Source organism: Rhamphochromis longiceps, linkage group LG18, assembly GCF_057381845.1.
Source record: "Rhamphochromis longiceps isolate RC_006_pf linkage group LG18, R_longiceps_female_GT1.1, whole genome shotgun sequence".
Taxonomy (NCBI): Eukaryota; Metazoa; Chordata; class Actinopteri; order Cichliformes; family Cichlidae; genus Rhamphochromis; species Rhamphochromis longiceps.
Genome location: NC_140574.1, coordinates 25,577,502 through 25,597,233, shown reverse-complemented (window position 1 = coordinate 25,597,233; position 19,732 = coordinate 25,577,502). Strand labels below are relative to the sequence as shown.

General features: G+C 39.4%; 2 protein-coding genes and 1 long non-coding RNA gene across 4 annotated transcripts; 2 read left to right on the top strand and 1 right to left on the bottom strand.

The window, feature by feature from the left end:
* The first annotated feature begins 1,961 nt into the window (after nucleotides 1–1,961).
* asip2b (agouti signaling protein, nonagouti homolog (mouse) 2b) lies at nucleotides 1,962–19,485 on the top strand. The gene is made up of 4 exons (XM_085389974.1): nucleotides 1,962–2,073; nucleotides 2,196–2,318; nucleotides 10,897–10,970; nucleotides 15,859–19,485. The coding sequence occupies exons 1-4, from the start codon at nucleotides 1,968–1,970 to the stop codon at nucleotides 16,024–16,026; spliced, it is 471 nt and encodes a 156-aa protein (XP_085246100.1). The 5' UTR covers nucleotides 1,962–1,967; the 3' UTR covers nucleotides 16,027–19,485.
* Nucleotides 3,786–6,031, top strand: LOC146648420 (uncharacterized). Its single transcript, XR_014908588.1, has 2 exons — nucleotides 3,786–4,640; nucleotides 5,430–6,031. It is a non-coding gene; the product is annotated as an uncharacterized LOC146648420 (long non-coding RNA).
* On the bottom strand, nucleotides 5,824–8,065 carry LOC146648419 (uncharacterized). Of its 2 annotated transcripts, none has more exons than XR_014908587.1 (4): nucleotides 7,723–8,065; nucleotides 7,159–7,337; nucleotides 6,856–6,937; nucleotides 5,824–6,340 (listed from the first exon to the last, which is right to left on the bottom strand). XR_014908587.1 is itself a non-coding variant. In XM_085390119.1 (4 exons), the coding sequence occupies exons 1-4, from the start codon at nucleotides 7,768–7,770 to the stop codon at nucleotides 6,225–6,227; spliced, it is 387 nt and encodes a 128-aa protein (XP_085246245.1). In that variant the 5' UTR covers nucleotides 7,771–7,860; the 3' UTR covers nucleotides 5,824–6,224. The 2 variants fall into 2 exon arrangements, 1 of the variants encoding a protein (XP_085246245.1); XM_085390119.1 differs by having other exon boundaries at nucleotides 7,159–7,299; nucleotides 7,723–7,860.
* Nucleotides 19,486–19,732: the final 247 nt, after the last annotated feature.

Below are 19,732 nucleotides of genomic sequence, written 5' to 3'. Positions count from 1 at the left end.
ACGTTCTGGTATTACATATCATATCATATATCATATTAAAAACAGGCTTCGATCGATCTTAATCTTAATCTTAAAGCTATTTGTCAACGTGATGGGACAGAAAGGCTCTTTATATTGTATACACGAGACACAGACCAGCTATACTGGAGAGGTTTTCAATCTTTCTGACTTTTGATATATGGGTATATTTTTTTCTTTCAGCAGTTCAGAAATGAGTTGGATTCTAAGGTTTTATGTGAGAATCCCAATGAGGTGGGCTGCTGCTGACCCGTGTTTATGTTCCCACACTCTTTTTATTATTTGGGTAAATCCTAATGTGCCTTTAAGTTACTATACATGGCATATTTTGCCAAAAGACCCCAAGACAATGAGTTTTTGTACTTTGGAAGCCCACCATGCTCCTGGTTTGCTGTGTTATCTTCAGGTAATTTGATTAAGCAAAACTATTTAGAAATATGTTCCCAGAAAGCACGACTTAATCTCAAAGAATAAATGTTTCAAAAATTGTTTTTGACACAGGTTGTCTCTGGGCCAAGGGATTAGGTACAAAAGCAGGGCCTCTATGAAGTTCTTCTCAGTTTTTATTCCACTTGCACAAACATGAAAAAATAATAAAATTTAAAAAAAATAAAAATAAAAATCCTCCACTTACCACAAACTAACAGTAACACATGAAAACCACAGGATCTGGGGCCCTCAGGGCAAGTTTGAAATCCAGCATCAGTGTGGTTTAAAAAAAAAGAAGCTGTTGTTCTTGCCGTGCAGATGCTAATGTTTAGTGAATATTTTTGCAATGCCAACAGCAAAGCAGGGGCTCCGTTGGAAAAAAAAAATCTAGACCATTCTTTAATATAATTTCCAGGTTTCTCTAACGGAATATCACCATTTTAACATAGAGCACACGAGGAAACCATACTGAGGTGGCACGGCATACGCTAAGAATACATATTCAACTGTTTCCAGTGAAAACCACAGATGCAGGGAGCACTCTCTGTGATGGGGAGCCAAAATATGTATACATATATATATATTTATGTTCACATAATCCAGCAATTCCCATCCACCCAGAGTATTGTAAATGCAACAATTTCACCCCATTGATGTAAGGACCCTGAGTCCACCCACCAGTTAGGCTTCTGTTTGAATGCAGGCCAGCAGATGTACACAAAGCAGCTGTGCAGGAGGGAGTGAGGCTATAATACAACCGCAGAATTTGCACTCCTGAAGTCCAAAGTTGTCCTCTAAGGCACAATTTTTTTCTAAATTAGCATTTAAAAAGAAAAGGTTTCTGTTATACTGAATAAAAACACCATAAATGTGTTAAAATAGCTAGAGAATTGGGATTTGTCAGCTTTCATTGACATAAAATTCACTTAAAAATAAAAAACAAATTATATTTTTAAAACTTGGTTTTCTTTTCACAAGCATTCACAAGCAAGGAAAGCTGTGAGGACAAGGTTAAAGGGCTGATAATTGACCTTATACTGTACATCTGTTCCTTGTAGAATTCCCCGTGGATCTTTTCACAGTCCCGAACACTCCAAGAAATCATTTCCTCTCATTTTTCATGGTCAGTTGTTACATTTGTGCAGTTTCACAAGAGTTACATAAGTGCAGATTGCAAAATTGGGTTTGTTTTGCACCATCATAATCATGCAAAGCTAAATATTCCTTTATGTTTGATTCTTTGTATGGACTGTGCAATACCACAAAGCAAGTGTAGTTTCTTGTTATTTGTTGTATTTCAACACTGTCTGCTCCAAGTCTGTGTCTGCAAGGGTGAGAAAATACACCTGTGAAGATCATAACCTATTTAGTGGTGGTGGTGGTGGGGAGGAGGGGGGGAGGAGGGGAGGGTTGCTTTGGGGCTCCACAAGACCAATAAATCCGCCCCTGTCTTTTTCAATTTAGTAATTTCTCCCGTAATTTCTCAGTGTAGACTGACTGGTCTTCAACCAGATTCTGCTATGCATCGAGCCCATCACGTCGCGAGTGCGTGTTTCAGTCCTCGTTCGCAGACCACCTCCTCTTTCACAGCCAGAGAGAAACCTGAGGGAACCAACCAGCCAAGGCGTACGTCACTCACAGATTTCTCCTCCTTTAGCCCCTTAAAGTCCGATATTTATCTTCTAAACGTTAGACTGATTGTTTTTGTTGTTGTTGTTGTTGTTTTTTTGCACCATTGTCATCAACAGATCTCATCATCATCATGAGGAAGATCACCGGCAAACACTTGTTGTGCTTCTTCCTGCTTGCCTTGCCGATGTCCTGGGCAGAGGACACCAAGAAGGATGTGCGGAAAAGGGAGAATGTGACAGGTAAGGATCGATGAGCACAAACCTGATTTGATGTAGTTTTTATTTATTTATGATTATTATTATTAAAAAGAGTCGTGAGGCTGGAGCCTCACCGACAATACCGCTGCTTACAGTGCTGGATAGATAATGACACAGAGTGATGAGGGTCTGTGGGTCTGTGTGTCTGAGGACTGAGCACTTAGTATAAACAGATGCGTTATTCTAAGCAGACTAAAAAAATCATTAAAAACCCCCCAATAATTAAATAAATAATTACATAACTAAATCCATCTGAGAGGAGGGATCTCCTTTACGACCCGAAAATAGTAAAACTTAACGAACTCCCAGTCCAGGCAGCACACACGCTAAAGCTTTGATAACAGCAGGATTTATTTCAGCATTGTTAATGCATAGCATTGGTTTACAATCGTTATGGGGGGAGGGGGGGTATATGTCACATATTTGTCACATTTTGTAAATTTATCATTGTGTTTTCAAATTTAAAAAAGCAACCAAATTAAAATGAAGATGGAATGATCTGAGATGAATTCTGAGCTTTGGGCATTAAATGACAAACAATGTCCACCAGGTTTGTCTAAGTCTGGCTTCTGTCTGTAGAGACAAGCTCACCTGTAATATAGTCAAAAAATAGTTTTTTTCACCATTTTCAATATAACTTGAGAATATAAACAATAATTGTATTTTGCTCTTCAAGAAGCTGCCGTTGCTTTCTTCATTGTAATGCAACAACAAAGTGATCTCAAGTGTTTTAAATGTCTGCGGATTATTATTGGAGAAGCATCCCTGCAGTGGTCCACGTAGTGTAGTAGTAGTATATTATGTTTATTAGGTGAGCTGATCATGTGAAAAAACATTATCCAGTCATGCTGGTGGAGAACTGTTGAAGTTTCACGGGGCGGATTAATAAAACGAACTAAATAAAACCATAACAGTTGTGACACAGTGAGGTCAGAGCCTCAGACACCTCTACACTGTTAGAAAAAACATCTTAAAAAAACAGTAATATTCCGGCAGCTGGGGCGCCAAAATAATACCGTAAAATATCAGAAAATAACTTACTCATAAAAATACGGTTATTTCCAGTAATGAAAATAAAATTTGTTGCCCTAATTTTACATGGGATTTTGCCTTTTTCAAGTGCTTTTAAACATTAAATTAGGCACAATTTAATGTGATTAAACAATGAAATTACCTATAAACAAGGTCAATGAATGCGGCGATATAAATCATAATACTTAAATGTACAGAAATATACAGTTAACAGTTGGTTTAAATAATAATGGATTGCATTCATATAGGGCTCTTTGAGACCCTCAAAGCGCCTTACAGTTCCACTCTGGCTATCACCAGTAGGTGGCAGGTGAGGTGTCTTGCCCAAGGACACAACGACCGAGAGCGTCCGAGCCGGGGCTCGAACCTGCAACCTTCTGATTACAAGGCGAATATGGAACTCCAAAGTGTTCAAAATTAAATAAATAAATAGGTCAAGATGAAATAAATAACTATGTGAATAAATAAGACACAGATATGTAATGTGAGAATGATATTGTGAAATCATGGAACACATTTTGAAAACAATGCTCATTATTGTGAAATATATTGCATTCTGCTATATAAATTTACTTATTATTGTGAAATATTATTTCATGGTCATTATTTTTCACAATAACAGAGATTATTCCTGAGGCATTTTATTTATTTCCAGCCGTTTTTAGTCCAAAATGACCTTTTTTCAAAGTCAGTCTTTATTTCAAAATCCCGTTTTTCCCGATGGCCTATTTATTTCATAATGCGACTTTTCAGCAGAATGACTTTGTCTGTCAATCAATGTAAGTGGGCTGGACCTTTGCACCTATTGGCTTATCGTTTACCATCGACTAGTTTTCCTGGATACCGGCTCCGCGGACGGCTGCTACAGCTAGCAACAGCGTGCTAGGTCAAAAGTCACGGAGGATGGCGGACTGGTGTGAACTTCAGCCAGTTCTGCTCATTTAAGCAAATCAGATAGAGAGGGATCATTTACCTGTAGATACTGTTTTGAGTCGTTTAGATGATGTTTCTGAAATGTCTGGATGATAATTGCTCTTCAAGATGTTCGCATCGATGACAGCATTGTCGAAGGTTTAAGAGCAATTCAGCACCGTGTTCGTTTGGAATACGCCGAGGAAGAACAGTCTTCAAATGTTGGCCGTCCACGTCTAGAAATCCCGGTGCAGCACTCAGGACTTTAGTGCTGTCCGGGATAACCGTCGGGGTAATTGCCGATACATTTTCTGTGTCTCCGAGCACAATTAGGAGGAAAATGACGGAGGATGGTCTAAGGTAAGTTTATGCTGTAATTGAGCACCTGTGTGATTCTGTACACAGCATTGTTTAGGTGTTGACCTTAATTATGACGTTTGACAATGAATTATTATCGCTTACTTTTTTTTGTTACTGTCTAAAGTGGGGCAGCTACGGCTAAAGCTATCGGCGCCATCTCGGCGTTGAGACACGTTTAGCAGTGTTAGCTGTTAGTGTGTTAACTCGGAGACTGGGGTCAGTGGGGCCTGTAGGAACCTTTTACACAGAGAGTAGACCCACCAGCTTTCCACAGTCTACTTACTTATCACATCTTGTTAGACAACAGGGTCATTAGTGCTTTAAATAGTACATAGTTGAATGTTTCATTGCTGTTTGCAGTTGATTGTTCTCTGATAACGCATAACAAGGTTGATGTTAAATAGCGAGTTTATTGAAATGGTTTTGTCTATTTCAGCAGCATTATAGATATACTTTCTCTGGTGTCTTCGGTAAAGCTAAAACAAGAATACATTTACATCCTTGGTTCTTTCAGCATTAATTGGAAAACTTTGAGATTTGCTGTGCGCCTCCCAAGCCATTCTCTTTTATCCCACCTGTCAGGTATAGATGGCAATACTTTAAACAAAGTTAAATTTGTTATACCTGAAGAGAACCAATCCTGACCTAGAATGGGTGAATGAATAATTAGTTGGTAGCCAATGCCTAAGCAACTCACATAGGCCCTGGCAGACTCAATAAGTCCATCTAGGAACAGCTGCAGGAAACACCTCTTCAGTTTAGATTTAAAACATGTGCATGCTCTTTCAGGTTGATGAGGATTATGGTGTGGACTGGACAGGACAACATAATTGCTGCCCATCAAATGAGATCACCATTCCTGAGATTCAGCTCCCAGATGCACTGAATGAACAAGACCCTGCTGTGCTACCAATACTTCAAAATCACTTGTAGAAAGACATTATTACATTTAATCAGTTTCTATGTCAGGAGGATTTTTTTTTTTTTTTAAATTTCTACAGCTTTGTAGCTAATACTGACTCAAAACAGCATAACCAATTTCATTTTCAACAAAACAGTGAGTGGCTATAAAACAGGATTTGTTTTATACAGCTGTCACTTTAATGATATTCATTTCTTGGTTGGATATACAGTACATGTCAACTCTGAGCAGATTTAATACAATGAACACAGTAGAGTAGTGTAACATCTTAATTCAAATAATTTTTTCTAGAAATTTTTTTTGTATCAGTAGCGAGTATAAACAAAACATATTGTGTAATTTATAATGTACAGTGAACAACTGATTTTGATATCTGAACTCTTCATCAGTTTATATTAAAAAAGCCATAAATGCACACCTGTACTCTGTATTTTTCACTGTCAAGTGTATTAAAAAGAACTAGAACTCACTAGATTGTCTGTTTCTTTGAACACCGAGTACAGTAATGTGATGCAAGAAAGAAGAAATGGTCTAATTTTACCATGTGGTTATGGAATCAATCGTAAACCAGACCAAAACCTGAGTCAGTAGAGTTGAGACACACCTGAATGTCCATTAGAAATGACTCATAGGTACAGTAGTGTGCAGGAAGACGTAGTACTTCAAAACCGGTGGAAGACTTTGGAAGATTGCTGTTGACCACTTCCACAGTCATTTCTCGGCAAGACTTCCCATCCTGTCCAAAACTTGATGAGGGCTTTTTGTTGTGCACAAGATGCTGCAACAGAAGATTGTTTTAAACTATAATGACATCCTATATTCATTATTTTGAATCTTTTATGGAGAAATACCATAAAAGATGACCACTTACATACAGGGCACCAGACATTTTTGCCCCACTCAAATTGCTGTTGTAGCTTTTATAGATATTTTTATGTTAACAAAGCTAAAAGTAGTCTACATACAATTCTAGTGCAACTGATAATGCCACCACTCTTATGTATTGCATGGAGCAAATAACAAAACAAAATTATACTATAGCGTAGAGCTGGGCGATAGAACGATAACTTTTTCTCAATAGAAAAATTAAACTATTGCGATAGACCTCACCGCTCTTGTCCTTTTTATAAAAAAAATAAATAAAAATAAATATCATGATATGAAAAAATCTCATATCGCCCAGCTCTACTATAGTGTACTTTGTTAATGACCCAAGATCACTGGACTGTATGTAATTTACCAAAGTATAATCAGAGAAAACCAATGGCAAAATACCTATCGCAGCAGACTTACCATTTTCAATGAAGGACCGAAGGTAACCTGCCACTCTGCATTTATCCTCGAGAGCATTCCTCTTCTTCCTCATCTTCATCTTCTGTGGCAGGCCACAGTCATTTTATAGCTTTACTTATCTTGTAGTCTTAAGAGCATCAGCAACATTAGGTGTATTTTTATTAAATGTAACCCAGCTGTTCAACTAACCCACGCATACAAAACAGTATATTGGTGTTTTGTGTCAACAATTAATGTTCATCCTTCATAAATTAACCAAATAGCTTTACTATTCAGATGTTAAAAGATGTGACCTGACCTTACCTCACAACAGGGAGCAGTCTCTGATTCCCTTGGTAAGAAAGGAGGAATGATGTCTGATCTTTCTGTCAGAAGCGGCCATACCATGGTTTCCTTAAGCCCTTTCCTCAGCTGCTTGACTTGACGACTTGTTTGTGTTATGACCTACAACGGTGAGACCAAACCAAAACTGAAGTTGGAGTCTGTAAAGTGACACACACTTTAAATGTTAAATATTTAAAGAACATCCACTGTACTAGTAAAAGCATTTTCAAATTATACCCACTTACAAAATCACTACGTTGAACTAAAATTGCTTTCTTTTCTTTCACATAGATTACTTGTCTTCCATATTAGCACAGAAGATAAGCCACTTTAAAACAGTCATGAATAACTATTACCTACAACAATGTAAATAGTAATACAGACATTAACCCAGAAGACAATTATTTTCTCTTACCTAATTTATAGAATTCTTTGCTATGATAAAAAACAGTATTAAAAAAAATCTGTGACTAAACTGATTAAAAAGCTCATTTTTGCCAGACAGACAGACTAACCAAGCAATAATAACATATCGTTACTTACCCTGAACAGCGTTTCGTGGAGTGGAGCTAGCTGTGATAGCGTTAGCATTTGCTAACGTTAACACTGTGCGGTTGTGATGAGAACTTGGACCAGGGACCACTTCATCTCCAGTACACTGCTGCAATACGCAGACTGAGGTGAAGACGTTCAATCTAAGCGGTTAGCAAGTTCTCTGAGTAACTCAGAAACGGACTTGTTTCCTGCAGCCATGCCCTTCACAAGAATTGATACACCTGTAACGTTATTCGCGCCCAGTGTTTTGCATTTGTCGGTGCCTTAAGTTTATTTTGAGCTGCATACTGCCGCCAGCTGCATAGGAGATGCATTGCACCATTAAACCTAAATCGACAATTCATGTGCTATTACGTACGTCTGAGTAAAGGAGCAACCAATCACACAACTGGCTCCGCCCTGTCTTTCTTGATTGACAGACAAAGTCATTCTGCTGAAAAGTCGCATTATGAAATAAATAGACCATCGGGAAAAACGGGATTTTGAAATAAAGACTGACTTTGAAAAAAGGTCATTTTGGAATATAAACGGCTGGAAATAAATAAAATGCCTCAGGAATAATCTCTGTTATTGTGAAAAATAATGACCATGAAATAATATTTCACAATAATAAGAAAATATATATAGCAGAATGTAATATGTTTCACAATAATGAGCATTGTTTTCAAAATGTGTTCCATTATTTCACAATATCATTCTCACATTACATATCTGTGTCTTATTTATTCACATAGTTATTTATTTCATCTTGACCTATTTATTTATTTAATTTTGAACACTTTGGAGTTCCATACATTGTAGCCACAGCTGCCCTGGGGCGCACTGACAGAGGCGAGGCTGCCGGACACTGGCGCCACCGGGCCCTCTGACCACCACCAGTAGGCAACGGGTGAGGTGTCTTGCCCAAGGACACAACGACCAAGACTGTCCAAGCCGGGGCTCGAACCGGCAACCTTCTGATTACAAGGTGAACTCCCAACTCTTGAGCCACGATCGCCCCATCATATGCAGCCTTTTCAGCTTGTCTACTCCTTGTGTTCTCAAGCCCAGATGAATGACTATGTGAGGAAGGTCTGGTGTGAAGTCTCTGCCAAATCAAGTGTTAAAAAATTGTATTTCCATTTGGAGCAGCTGAAAGTTTCCTGTTTGCATGTACTGTTAATAGAAAAATGCATATTTAGGGCCCCTAACCTCAAAATGATTGTGATACAATTGAAAGTATTTACAGCTTGATTTAGAATTCTTGCTTTTAAACAGCAATATGACAGATGCTACACCAACACAGCATCACCTTTTGACATACAGTCTAAACCACAGTTACAAATGTGATCACTCAGTGTGTGGATATCTTATAATCAAGTGGGGAAAACACTTGGCTTTAGCAGCCAATTGCTCTATTAACATTTAAAAGAGGCTGGAAAAGTGAGCTAAATATGATTGAGCTACACGGAAAACCAACCATCTGATTTTCATGAGAAAGCAGGAGTGAGGGAAACATTTCAAATGTAAGCACAGAGAGGACATGGGAGATGAGAGTTCATCATATTTTCCTGCAGAAGATTGATGGGGGACAAGACAATTTCAGATAGCGTAGTAAAATAAAGATAAGATCAGGGTGCACACGAGAACCTCGGGAACAGCAGGAGGCACAAGAAAGGGCGTTTTCCACAAATGTGGCTGATATAGTCTAAACATCTGGTCAAAAAAAGAAAATCGCCCCAAGGTGTTGCGCTGCACCTTTTCTTACCATCCAGCACAACACCTTGGGGCGATTTTTATTTTTGAGCAGATGTTTAGACTATATCTGTGTTGTGCTGGATGGTAAGAAAAGGTGCTGCAGCTATCAGTCACGGGGCAGAAGGAAAGAAGTCATAGCCAAAAGAGAGGCTTTTTGATTTGTTGAACTTCTGCAGCATCCGGTATGGGAGGGTGAGTGTGTTGCTGGTGCCAGTATGTGAGGTGAGTGGTTTGAAAACGTTGTTTCGATTATGATCAAAAGAATGTCCAGGCTGGCCGAGAGTCAAATAATTCTGATTTCCAGTGGAACGTTGGCTACCTTCTCTGCCATTTCTGTCTGTGAAAAAACCCCCCAAAACAAAACACCTCAGTGTCTTGGAGTCTTGGATGCGTATCACATACCAACACGCTTTAAAGCAAACATCTCTTTGTCAGTGCGCCCCAGGGCAGCTGTGGCTATAATGTAGCTTGCCATTGCCAGTGTGTGAATGTGTGTGTGAATGACTGAATGTAGTGTAAAGCACTTTGGGGTCCTTAGGGACTGAGTAAAGCGCTATACAAATGCAGGCCATTTTATGTCCATTTGTAGGCTTGGCATGGCAAAATAATTTGGAGGAAGAAAAGAAACCTGCTGTGCTGTTTTGACTGGACTTCTTACAAGTATAAAGCAAAATAAATGATTTAGCTCTAAATGTGTAAAAATTTTCTCTTGCTTCACAGCCAAGAAGAAAAAATCAGTCACGATTGACAGAAACTCCCCTGCTGAGGAAAAGGAGTTGTAGATGTTCAGCTGGTCGGTCATAAATCTTTCCTCCTACTAGACTATAGATGATCCAGAAAGAAAAGACGATGGAGATCTCAAAGACAACAAATGAGCAGACTTTGAGAAAACCTTTTTAGTATTTACTTAATGATGCATATAAAAAAACATTAGCAAGCATCCATGCAAGCACAGACTATAATACAATTGAATAAAACGTATTATTGTTTTTAAAGCCCTCCACAAATATGATGCCCACATTTTCTAGTCAGTAAAGCTGGGTTTTCTTTGGCTTGTTTTGAGGAAAAATATGCATATTGTATAAATTTCCTGCTCTGGACCCCAGTTACTGTAAAACAAGCCCGTGCTCCAAGTTCTCCGACTTTGCCAGCTGTCAGCTTTAACCCCTCCCCCTCCTGTGTGGCTTCAACTCTGCTCTCGCTGTTGGTTAACCATGGCTGGTGCCCAGACACTCCCTCCAACAGGAGATCCTGGTTTCCTTATTTCATAATCTAAGGGCCGATTCTTGTAGTATTTAGTATTAGAGTCTTAAAATATTTACTATTGTACATATTTACAATTTTTAATCATGTATTGTGCACAAGGGGCTGCATTGTTGAAACACTGAATTGATCTTTTGACTCTGCTTTTATTTCCATTCCCAGTTTGGAGCCAAGCGAAGAATAGGCGGCTGTTTGCAAGGCAAAAGATTTCTCCACCACGCCAAAGTGTCACTCCCGTAAGTTTTTACTGTCGACTCTATTTGTCATAAACTCACTGATTTAGTAGTAACACTAAAATTGCTCCTTTAAAAAGTATTCAGAGGTAGTTGCTGACATGTTTCAGTGACACGCCCTTAGTCTTTGTAAAGATGTTCCTGAAAATGCCTTTTTCGGTTTGTTAGGCAATTTTTTTATTGTGAGGCGAATTTATAATCCTGTTTATTGGATTTGAAAATTTGCTGCTTGCTTTCCATTGGCAGGAAAACGCCAGACAGCAGTGAACACATGTGACATGCAGCAAAATGTGGTGACAGCAACACAACCCAGTTTTCCACAAGGATCAAATTTCCCACCAATGAAAACGTAGCACATCACAATAATTTAACAGTGATGATAGAAATTCAGTGTGACCTTAATCCTGCCCTCAGTGTCGTGAACTCACTTGTTGTAGTTTTTTATATTGCTAAGACATATTTCTTGAAACCATTTTGTTAAAACAATACAAACAAATCAATCTTCAAGCTATCTCTTGAAAACTCCATGCAGAAAACCTCCAGTGAAACCGAACAATTATCTATGCAAAGTTTGAAATGTGCTCAGATCAGTGTTTTCACATCAGCCTAACAATCAAGGAGCTCTTTAACTTTTAGCTGTTTTAGCTCTTGAGACTGTGTTTTAGCATGAAAGTTAGCTCACGGGTGAGATAGAGACTGACACCAACAATTGATGGCAACAAGAAAGGCAGAGGAGGAAGTGTCTGTGTAAGAGGATGATGAGAGAAAGATCAGGAAACTCAGATGAAATTTACCAGCTGTTTAAATACTTTTGTGTTCGTGGAGTTCCAAACCAGATGAAAAAGAAACGGAGAACCAAATGACTTGCATGTGTCACATTTACGTTCATTAACAAAAAAGTTTTGATTCATTCATAATAAATTCCTGTGTTGAGCTTATCCCGGCTGTCAACGAGTCACTTGAAGTTTAAGTCCTGCTTTCATCGTCTGTTTTGAAATTTTTGTAGATTAATTAGACAACCACAAAAAAGTGGACATTGTTTTTTGGAGCTACCTGTTAGGAATACCACGCTGTTGATGTAGCGTAACGAGGGCTCAGAAGTCTTATTTCTACTTGGTTGAAATGAACTGGAAAAGAATGTGTGGTTTTTATGGACGGATAAAACTGGGTTTTACGGGTGGGGTTAGAGGCTGGAGAAAAGGGTGGACAGTTAAACAGCTTTGCTCTGGCAATTGTGGAAAGTGCATCAACCTACGTTAGTTGTTTTTTTTTTACAACTGCTTTTTGTCTTATAAGACTCGGATTGAGTCACATGACTTTCACAGTTTTTTGTGCCACATAATTATAAATCAGGTATCTAAACGACCCAGTATTAAGAAAACTGTAGAAAGAGGACACTTATGAATGAATTACAGCATGAGAAATAATTTGTAGAGGATGGCACAGTGGTCATCTGCAGTGACTGACTGAGGGTGAAGGGATGGAGACAGGGCAAATGACCCACTGTGGACAAGAGCCAGAGATTAATAATAACAAATCATTAAATGCAGACTGGTGTATAAACACATAGTGAGTGAAACAAGGTGAATCAAGAAGAAGCGCACAGTGCATCATGGAGCCTGCAGCAGTCTAGACCTTTTGTAGCATAACTAAGTGAGGATTTAGGGTGACCTGATCCAGCCATAACTATAAGCTTTATCAAAAAGGAAAGCGCTTACTCTAATCTTCAAAGTAGAGACAGTGTCTGTCTCCACAAACTGGGAGCTGGTTCATAGAAGAGGAGTCTTGAAGATGAAGGCTCACCCTCCCTTACTTTTAAATATCCTAGGAACCATCAGTAAAGCAACAGTAAACATACTGTCAGCACGGCAAACCGTGTGGGAATTATTAAAGGACCCAAGATGCAGGCACTACTGATGTGTGGGCTTTTATTGAGGAGGATGACATACAACAAAAGGCGAGGGTGGCGAGAACAGAACTGACAAAGCCTAAACTGGGAAAACTAAGAATATAACAAACCTGAAACCTAGAGACAAAAACAGACCCGCAGGGAGACACAGACAAACGCAGGGGACCCAAACAGACAAACCAGCAACAGGCAGGAGAACACACAGGGCTTAAATACTCACAGGAGTAATCATGGGATGGGACACAGGAGGGGAACACACCTGGGAGAAATCAGGGCTGACGAGACACAGACGTCAGGCTGAGAACACTCACATGAGACACCGACCTTCAGAATAAAACAGGAAACTCACAGACACAGAGAACCGGACAAGACACTGAACTTAACAGACAGATTCACGAGCAGACACTGTGACACCATGGACAGACAGAGGGAACACAGAGAAGTGGGAGCAGGCAGGCAGGCACAGAACAGAAACCTAACAAATGGCAAACTTTAACAAAAGACATAATCAGAATAAACAAGAACATAGAATATTATAAGGAAACACAAAACACTGAGTCGTCAGACTCAGAACCATGAGCTAGACCCAGCAGTCTTAGCTAATTATAGGCCAATCTCCAACCTTCCTTTCATATCAAAAATCCTTGAAAGAGTAGTTGTCAAACAGATAACTGATCATCTGCAGAGGAATGGCTTCTTTGAAGAGTTTCAGTCAGGTTTTAGAGCTCATCACAGCACAGAAACAGCTTCAGTGAAGGTTACAAATGATCTTCTTATGGCCTCTGACAGTGGACTCATCTCTGTGCTTGCCCTGCTAGACCTCAGTGCAGCGTTCGATACTGTTGACCATAATATCCTATTAGAGCGATTAGAACATGCTGTAGGTATTACAGGTACTGCACCGCAGTGGTTTGTATCATATCTATCTAATAGACTCCAATTTGTTCATGTACAGTAAATGGAGAGTCCTCTTCACACACTGAGGTTAATTATGGAGTTCCACAGGGTTCAGTGCTAGGACCAATTCTGTTTACATTATACATGCTTCCCTTAGGCAGTATCATTAGAAGACATAGCATACATTTTCACTGCTATGCAGATGACACCCAGCTCTATCTGTCCATGAAGCCAGATAACACACACCAATTAGTTAAACTGCAGGAATGTCTTAAAGACATAAAGACCTGGATGGCCGCTAACTTTCTGCTTCTGAATTCAGATAAAACTGAGGTTATTGTACTCGGCCCTGAAAATCTTAGAAATATGGTATCTAAGCAGATTCTTACTCTGGATGGCATTACCTTGGCCTCCAGTAACGCTGTGAGGAACCTTGGAGTCATTTTTGACCAGGACATGTCCTTCAATGCACATATTAAACAAATATGTAAGACTGCGTTCTTCCATTTGTGCAACATCTCTAAGGTTAGAAATATCCTGTCTCAGAGTGACGCTGAAAAACTAGTTCATGCATTTATTACTTCCAGCCTGGACTACTGTAATTCATTATTATCAGGATGTCCTAAAAACTCGCTGAAAAGCCTTCAGCTAATCCAAAATGCTGCAGCAAGAGTCCTGACATGGACTAGAAAGAGAGCATATTTCTCCTGTTTTGGCTTCCCTTCATTGGCTTCCTGTTAAATCCAGAATTGAATTCAAAATCCTGCTCCTCACATACAAGGTCTTAAATAATCAGGCCCCATCTTATCTTAATGACCTTGTAGTACCATATCACCCTATTAGAGCACTTCGCTCTCGCTCTGCAGGCCTACTTGTTGTTCCTAGAGTATTTAAAAGTAGAATGGGAGGCAGAGCCTTCAGTTTTCAGGCCCCTCTTCTGTGGAACCAGCTTCCAGTTTAGATTCAGGAGACAGACACTATCTCTACTTTTAAGATTAGGCTTAAAACTTTCCTTTTTGCTAAAGCATATAGTTAGAGCTGGACCAGGTGACCCTGAATCCTCCCTTAGTTATGCTGCAAGAGACGTAGGCTGCCGGGGGATTCCCATGATGCATTGAGTTTTTCCTTTCCAGTCACCTTTCTCACTCACTATGTGTTAACAGACCTCTCTGCGTTGAATTATATCTGTCATTAATCTCTGTCTCTCTTCCACAGCATGTCTTTTATCCTGACTTCCTTCTCTCACCCCAACCGGTCGCAGCAGATGGCCGCCCCTCCCTGAGCCTGGTTCTGCCGGAGGTTTCTTCCTGTTAAAAGGGAGTTTTTCCTTCCCACTGTCGCCAAAGTGCTTTCTCATAGGGGGTCATATGATTGTTGGGTTTTTCTCTGTATCTATGAAGCGCCTTGAGGCGACTTTTGTTGTGATTTGGCGCTATATAAATAAAATTGAATTGAATTGAATTGAATTGAATTGACACATACAGTACTATGAGGTCTTTAGGATAAGATGAGGTCTGATTATTTAAGACCTTGTATGTGAGAAGATCACAGAAGAAAAGCAACTATGCAAGAAATACGCTCGATCTTTCTAGTCCATGGGTGTCAAACTTAAGGGCCTAAATTCAGGAAAGAATAAATGTGTAATTAAATGTTATCATATTGTTAGAAAGGTGAATTTCCATCTTAAGTGGTCTGGCCCACTTTAGATCAAGTGCACTGTATGTGTTGTCCTATGATGTAGGATGAATTTGACTCCCTCTTATAGTCCCTGTCAGAACTCTCGCAACAAAACGTGTTTCAGTGAGTGAGATTTTTCTTAAAAGAGTAAACAGGACTTGTGCCTAAATTTAAAAAATAACAACAAAACAAACTGTTGAAGCTTTTGCCAAAAGGCTGATTTAAAAAAAATCGTTTAGTAATAACAGTGAAGTTAATGGCTGTAAAACCGAAACAACACTAAAACGCTTTGTAGAGCTGCCATGAGTCGGGGGGTCAAATAGTTCACATGTATTTAAAAGACTTTTCCACTTCTTCCACTGACTCGTGCTTTTTCCACATATTCTGTCTCTGTTGGAATTGCTTTAGAAGCACAAGTCGAACCTCGTAACTCCGGCGCGTCGCTGCGGACGCTTGATGGAAAGCTGCTCCCCTCACCTGCTGTGCTGCGACCCCTGCGCCTCCTGCCGCTGTCGACTCTTCAACACCATCTGTCACTGCTGGAGGATGAACCCCCTCTGCTTAAAGAGGACCTAGATGCAGCACGCACATGCATGCACATGCACGCAAACACATCACAACGCCTGAACATATATTGTGGTTGACAAAAGAGCACGGAAAGATTCACATGTGCTCTGTGGGTTTGTCTGCACAAATGCGGTTAAGCGATTAAACTTCAAAATAAAATCGAAGCATTTTGAAAAATGCTTCTGATATTATGTGAGGCATTTGTTTGTATTTGTTTGTATTTATTCAAGAGTTCTTCTGTCTTCAGCGGAAAAAAAATACTCACAGAGATCTTTGCACAGTGTTAAAATATCTTAAAACATTATATGTATGCATAAAAAGAGATGGGTGATGTGCTTTTTCATGTATGTAGACAATCTGATATTAACTGTGTGTTGCATTATGGGTATTTCCCACATTTTTGCTGCTTTTGAATATCTTGCTGCTGGGGATACCTGCAAGTAAATTTACTTTGGAACATAAATGTGTTGTTGCTTTTAGACTTAATGAGGACCAAATGGCATTTACTTATGTACCCCACGCCTTGAAAATCAGATATATATGTTTGGACTTGCCTGCCTCTTGTGGATTAAGGAGTTTATATTTTTGCTATTGAATAAACACGCTGTAAGCCTACATTCTCCTTGCATTGCTCCATGTGGAACCTATTAAGATGCTAAAAATCATTTTTAATGATTTGCTACTTTAATGTTGATTTTAGAGTAAATGCGGTACACAGGATTAAAAACAAGAGAGCAAAGAATACGTTACTGCAGGACAGACAGAGGGAACACAGAGACGTGGGAGCAGGCAGGCACAGAACAGAAACCTAACAAATGGCAAACCTTAACAAAAGACATAATCAGAATAAACAAGAACATAGAATATTAGGAAAAACAAAACACTGAGTCGTCAGACTCAGGACCATGACACATGCAGTACTATGAGGTGTTTAGGATAAGATGAGGTCTGATTATTTAAGACCTTGTATGTGAGAAGATTTACCATTAAAGTCACAGAAGAAAAGCAACTATGCAAGAAATACGCTCGATCTTTCTAGTCCATGGGTGTCAAACTTAACCCTGGAGAACCTATAGGGTTAAATTTGACCCCATGGGTTCTCCAGGGTTAAGGGCCTAAATTCAGGAAAAAATGAATGTGTAATTAAATGTTATCATATTGTTAGAAAAGTGAATTTCCATCTTAAGTGGTCTGGCCCACTTTAGATCAAGTGCACTGTATGTGTTGTCCTATGATGTAGGATGAATTTGACTCCCTCTTATAGTCCCTGTCAGAACTCTCGCAACAAAACGTGTTTCAGTGAGTGAGATTTTTCTTAAAAGAGTAAACAGGACTTGTGCCTAAATTTAAAAAATAACAACAAAACAAACTGTTGAAGCTTTTGCCAAAAGGCTGATTTAAAAAAAATCGTTTAGTAATAACAGTGAAGTTAATGGCTGTAAAACGGAAACAACACTAAAACGCTTTGTAGAGCTGCCATGAGTCGGGGGGTCAAATAGTTCACATGTATTTAAAAGACTTTTCCACTTCTTCCACTGACTCGTGCTTTTTCCACATATTCTGTCTCTGTTGGAATTGCTTTAGAAGCACAAGTCGAACCTCGTAACTCCGGCGCGTCGCTGCGGACGCTTGATGGAAAGCTGCTCCCCTCACCTGCTGTGCTGCGACCCCTGCGCCTCCTGCCGCTGTCGACTCTTCAACACCATCTGTCACTGCTGGAGGATGAACCCCCTCTGCTTAAAGAGGACCTAGATGCAGCACGCACATGCATGCACATGCACGCAAACACATCACAACGCCTGAACATATATTGTGGTTGACAAAAGAGCACGGAAAGATTCACATGTGCTCTGTGGGTTTGTCTGCACAAATGCGGTTAAGCGATTAAACTTCAAAATAAAATCGAAGCATTTTGAAAAATGCTTCTGATATTATGTGAGGCATTTGTTTGTATTTGTTTGTATTTATTCAAGAGTTCTTCTGTCTTCAGCGGAAAAAAAATACTCACAGAAATCTTTGCACAGTGTTAAAATATCTTAAAACATTATATGTATGCATAAAAAGAGATGGGTGATGTGCTTTTTCATGTATGTAGACAATCTGATATTAACTGTGTGTTGCATTATGGGTATTTCCCACATTTTTGCTGCTTTTGAATATCTTGCTGCTGGGGATACCTGCAAGTAAATTTACTTTGGAACATAAATGTGTTGTTGCTTTTAGACTTAATGAGGACCAAATGGCATTTACTTATGTACCCCACGCCTTGAAAATCAGATATATATGTTTGGACTTGCCTGCCTCTTGTGGATTAAGGAGTTTATATTTTTGCTATTGAATAAACACGCTGTAAGCCTACATTCTCCTTGCATTGCTCCATGTGGAACCTATTAAGATGCTAAAAATCATTTTTAATGATTTGCTACTTTAATGTTGATTTTAGAGTAAATGCGGTACACAGGATTAAAAACAAGAGAGCAAAGAATACGTTACTGCAGGACAGACAGAGGGAACACAGAGACGTGGGAGCAGGCAGGCACAGAACAGAAACCTAACAAATGGCAAACCTTAACAAAAGACATAATCAGAATAAACAAGAACATAGAATATTAGGAAAAACAAAACACTGAGTCGTCAGACTCAGGACCATGACACATGCAGTACTATGAGGTGTTTAGGATAAGATGAGGTCTGATTATTTAAGACCTTGTATGTGAGAAGATTTACCATTAAAGTCACAGAAGAAAAGCAACTATGCAAGAAATACGCTCGATCTTTCTAGTCCATGGGTGTCAAACTTAACCCTGGAGAACCTATAGGGTTAAATTTGACCCCATGGGTTCTCCAGGGTTAAGGGCCTAAATTCAGGAAAAAATGAATGTGTAATTAAATGTTATCATATTGTTAGAAAAGTGAATTTCCATCTTAAGTGGTCTGGCCCACTTTAGATCAAGTGCACTGTATGTGTTGTCCTATGATGTAGGATGAATTTGACTCCCTCTTATAGTCCCTGTCAGAACTCTCGCAACAAAACGTGTTTCAGTGAGTGAGATTTTTCTTAAAAGAGTAAACAGGACTTGTGCCTAAATTTAAAAAATAACAACAAAACAAACTGTTGAAGCTTTTGCCAAAAGGCTGATTTAAAAAAAATCGTTTAGTAATAACAGTGAAGTTAATGGCTGTAAAACGGAAACAACACTAAAACGCTTTGTAGAGCTGCCATGAGTCGGGGGGTCAAATAGTTCACATGTATTTAAAAGACTTTTCCACTTCTTCCACTGACTCGTGCTTTTTCCACATATTCTGTCTCTGTTGGAATTGCTTTAGAAGCACAAGTCGAACCTCGTAACTCCGGCGCGTCGCTGCGGACGCTTGATGGAAAGCTGCTCCCCTCACCTGCTGTGCTGCGACCCCTGCGCCTCCTGCCGCTGTCGACTCTTCAACACCATCTGTCACTGCTGGAGGATGAACCCCCTCTGCTTAAAGAGGACCTAGATGCAGCACGCACATGCATGCACATGCACGCAAACACATCACAACGCCTGAACATATATTGTGGTTGACAAAAGAGCACGGAAAGATTCACATGTGCTCTGTGGGTTTGTCTGCACAAATGCGGTTAAGCGATTAAACTTCAAAATAAAATCGAAGCATTTTGAAAAATGCTTCTGATATTATGTGAGGCATTTGTTTGTATTTGTTTGTATTTATTCAA

Excerpts from the sequence above, each read along its gene's own strand:
- LOC146648419 (XM_085390119.1), bottom strand. The coding sequence starts at position 7,770 with ATGCTAACGCTATCACAGCTAGCTCCACTCCACGAAACGCTGTTCAGG. Across the intron at positions 6,938-7,158 it reads AGACTGCTCCCTGTTGTGAG|AAGATGAAGATGAGGAAGAA; the intron begins GTAAGGTCAGGT and ends GGCCTGCCACAG. Across the intron at positions 6,341-6,855 it reads TCGGTCCTTCATTGAAAATG|CATCTTGTGCACAACAAAAA; the intron begins GTAAGTCTGCTG and ends CTTCTGTTGCAG.
- asip2b (XM_085389974.1), top strand. The coding sequence starts at position 1,968 with ATGCATCGAGCCCATCACGTCGCGAGTGCGTGTTTCAGTCCTCGTTCG. Across the intron at positions 2,319-10,896 it reads GAAAAGGGAGAATGTGACAG|TTTGGAGCCAAGCGAAGAAT; the intron begins GTAAGGATCGAT and ends TTCCATTCCCAG. Across the intron at positions 10,971-15,858 it reads CACGCCAAAGTGTCACTCCC|AAGCACAAGTCGAACCTCGT; the intron begins GTAAGTTTTTAC and ends GAATTGCTTTAG.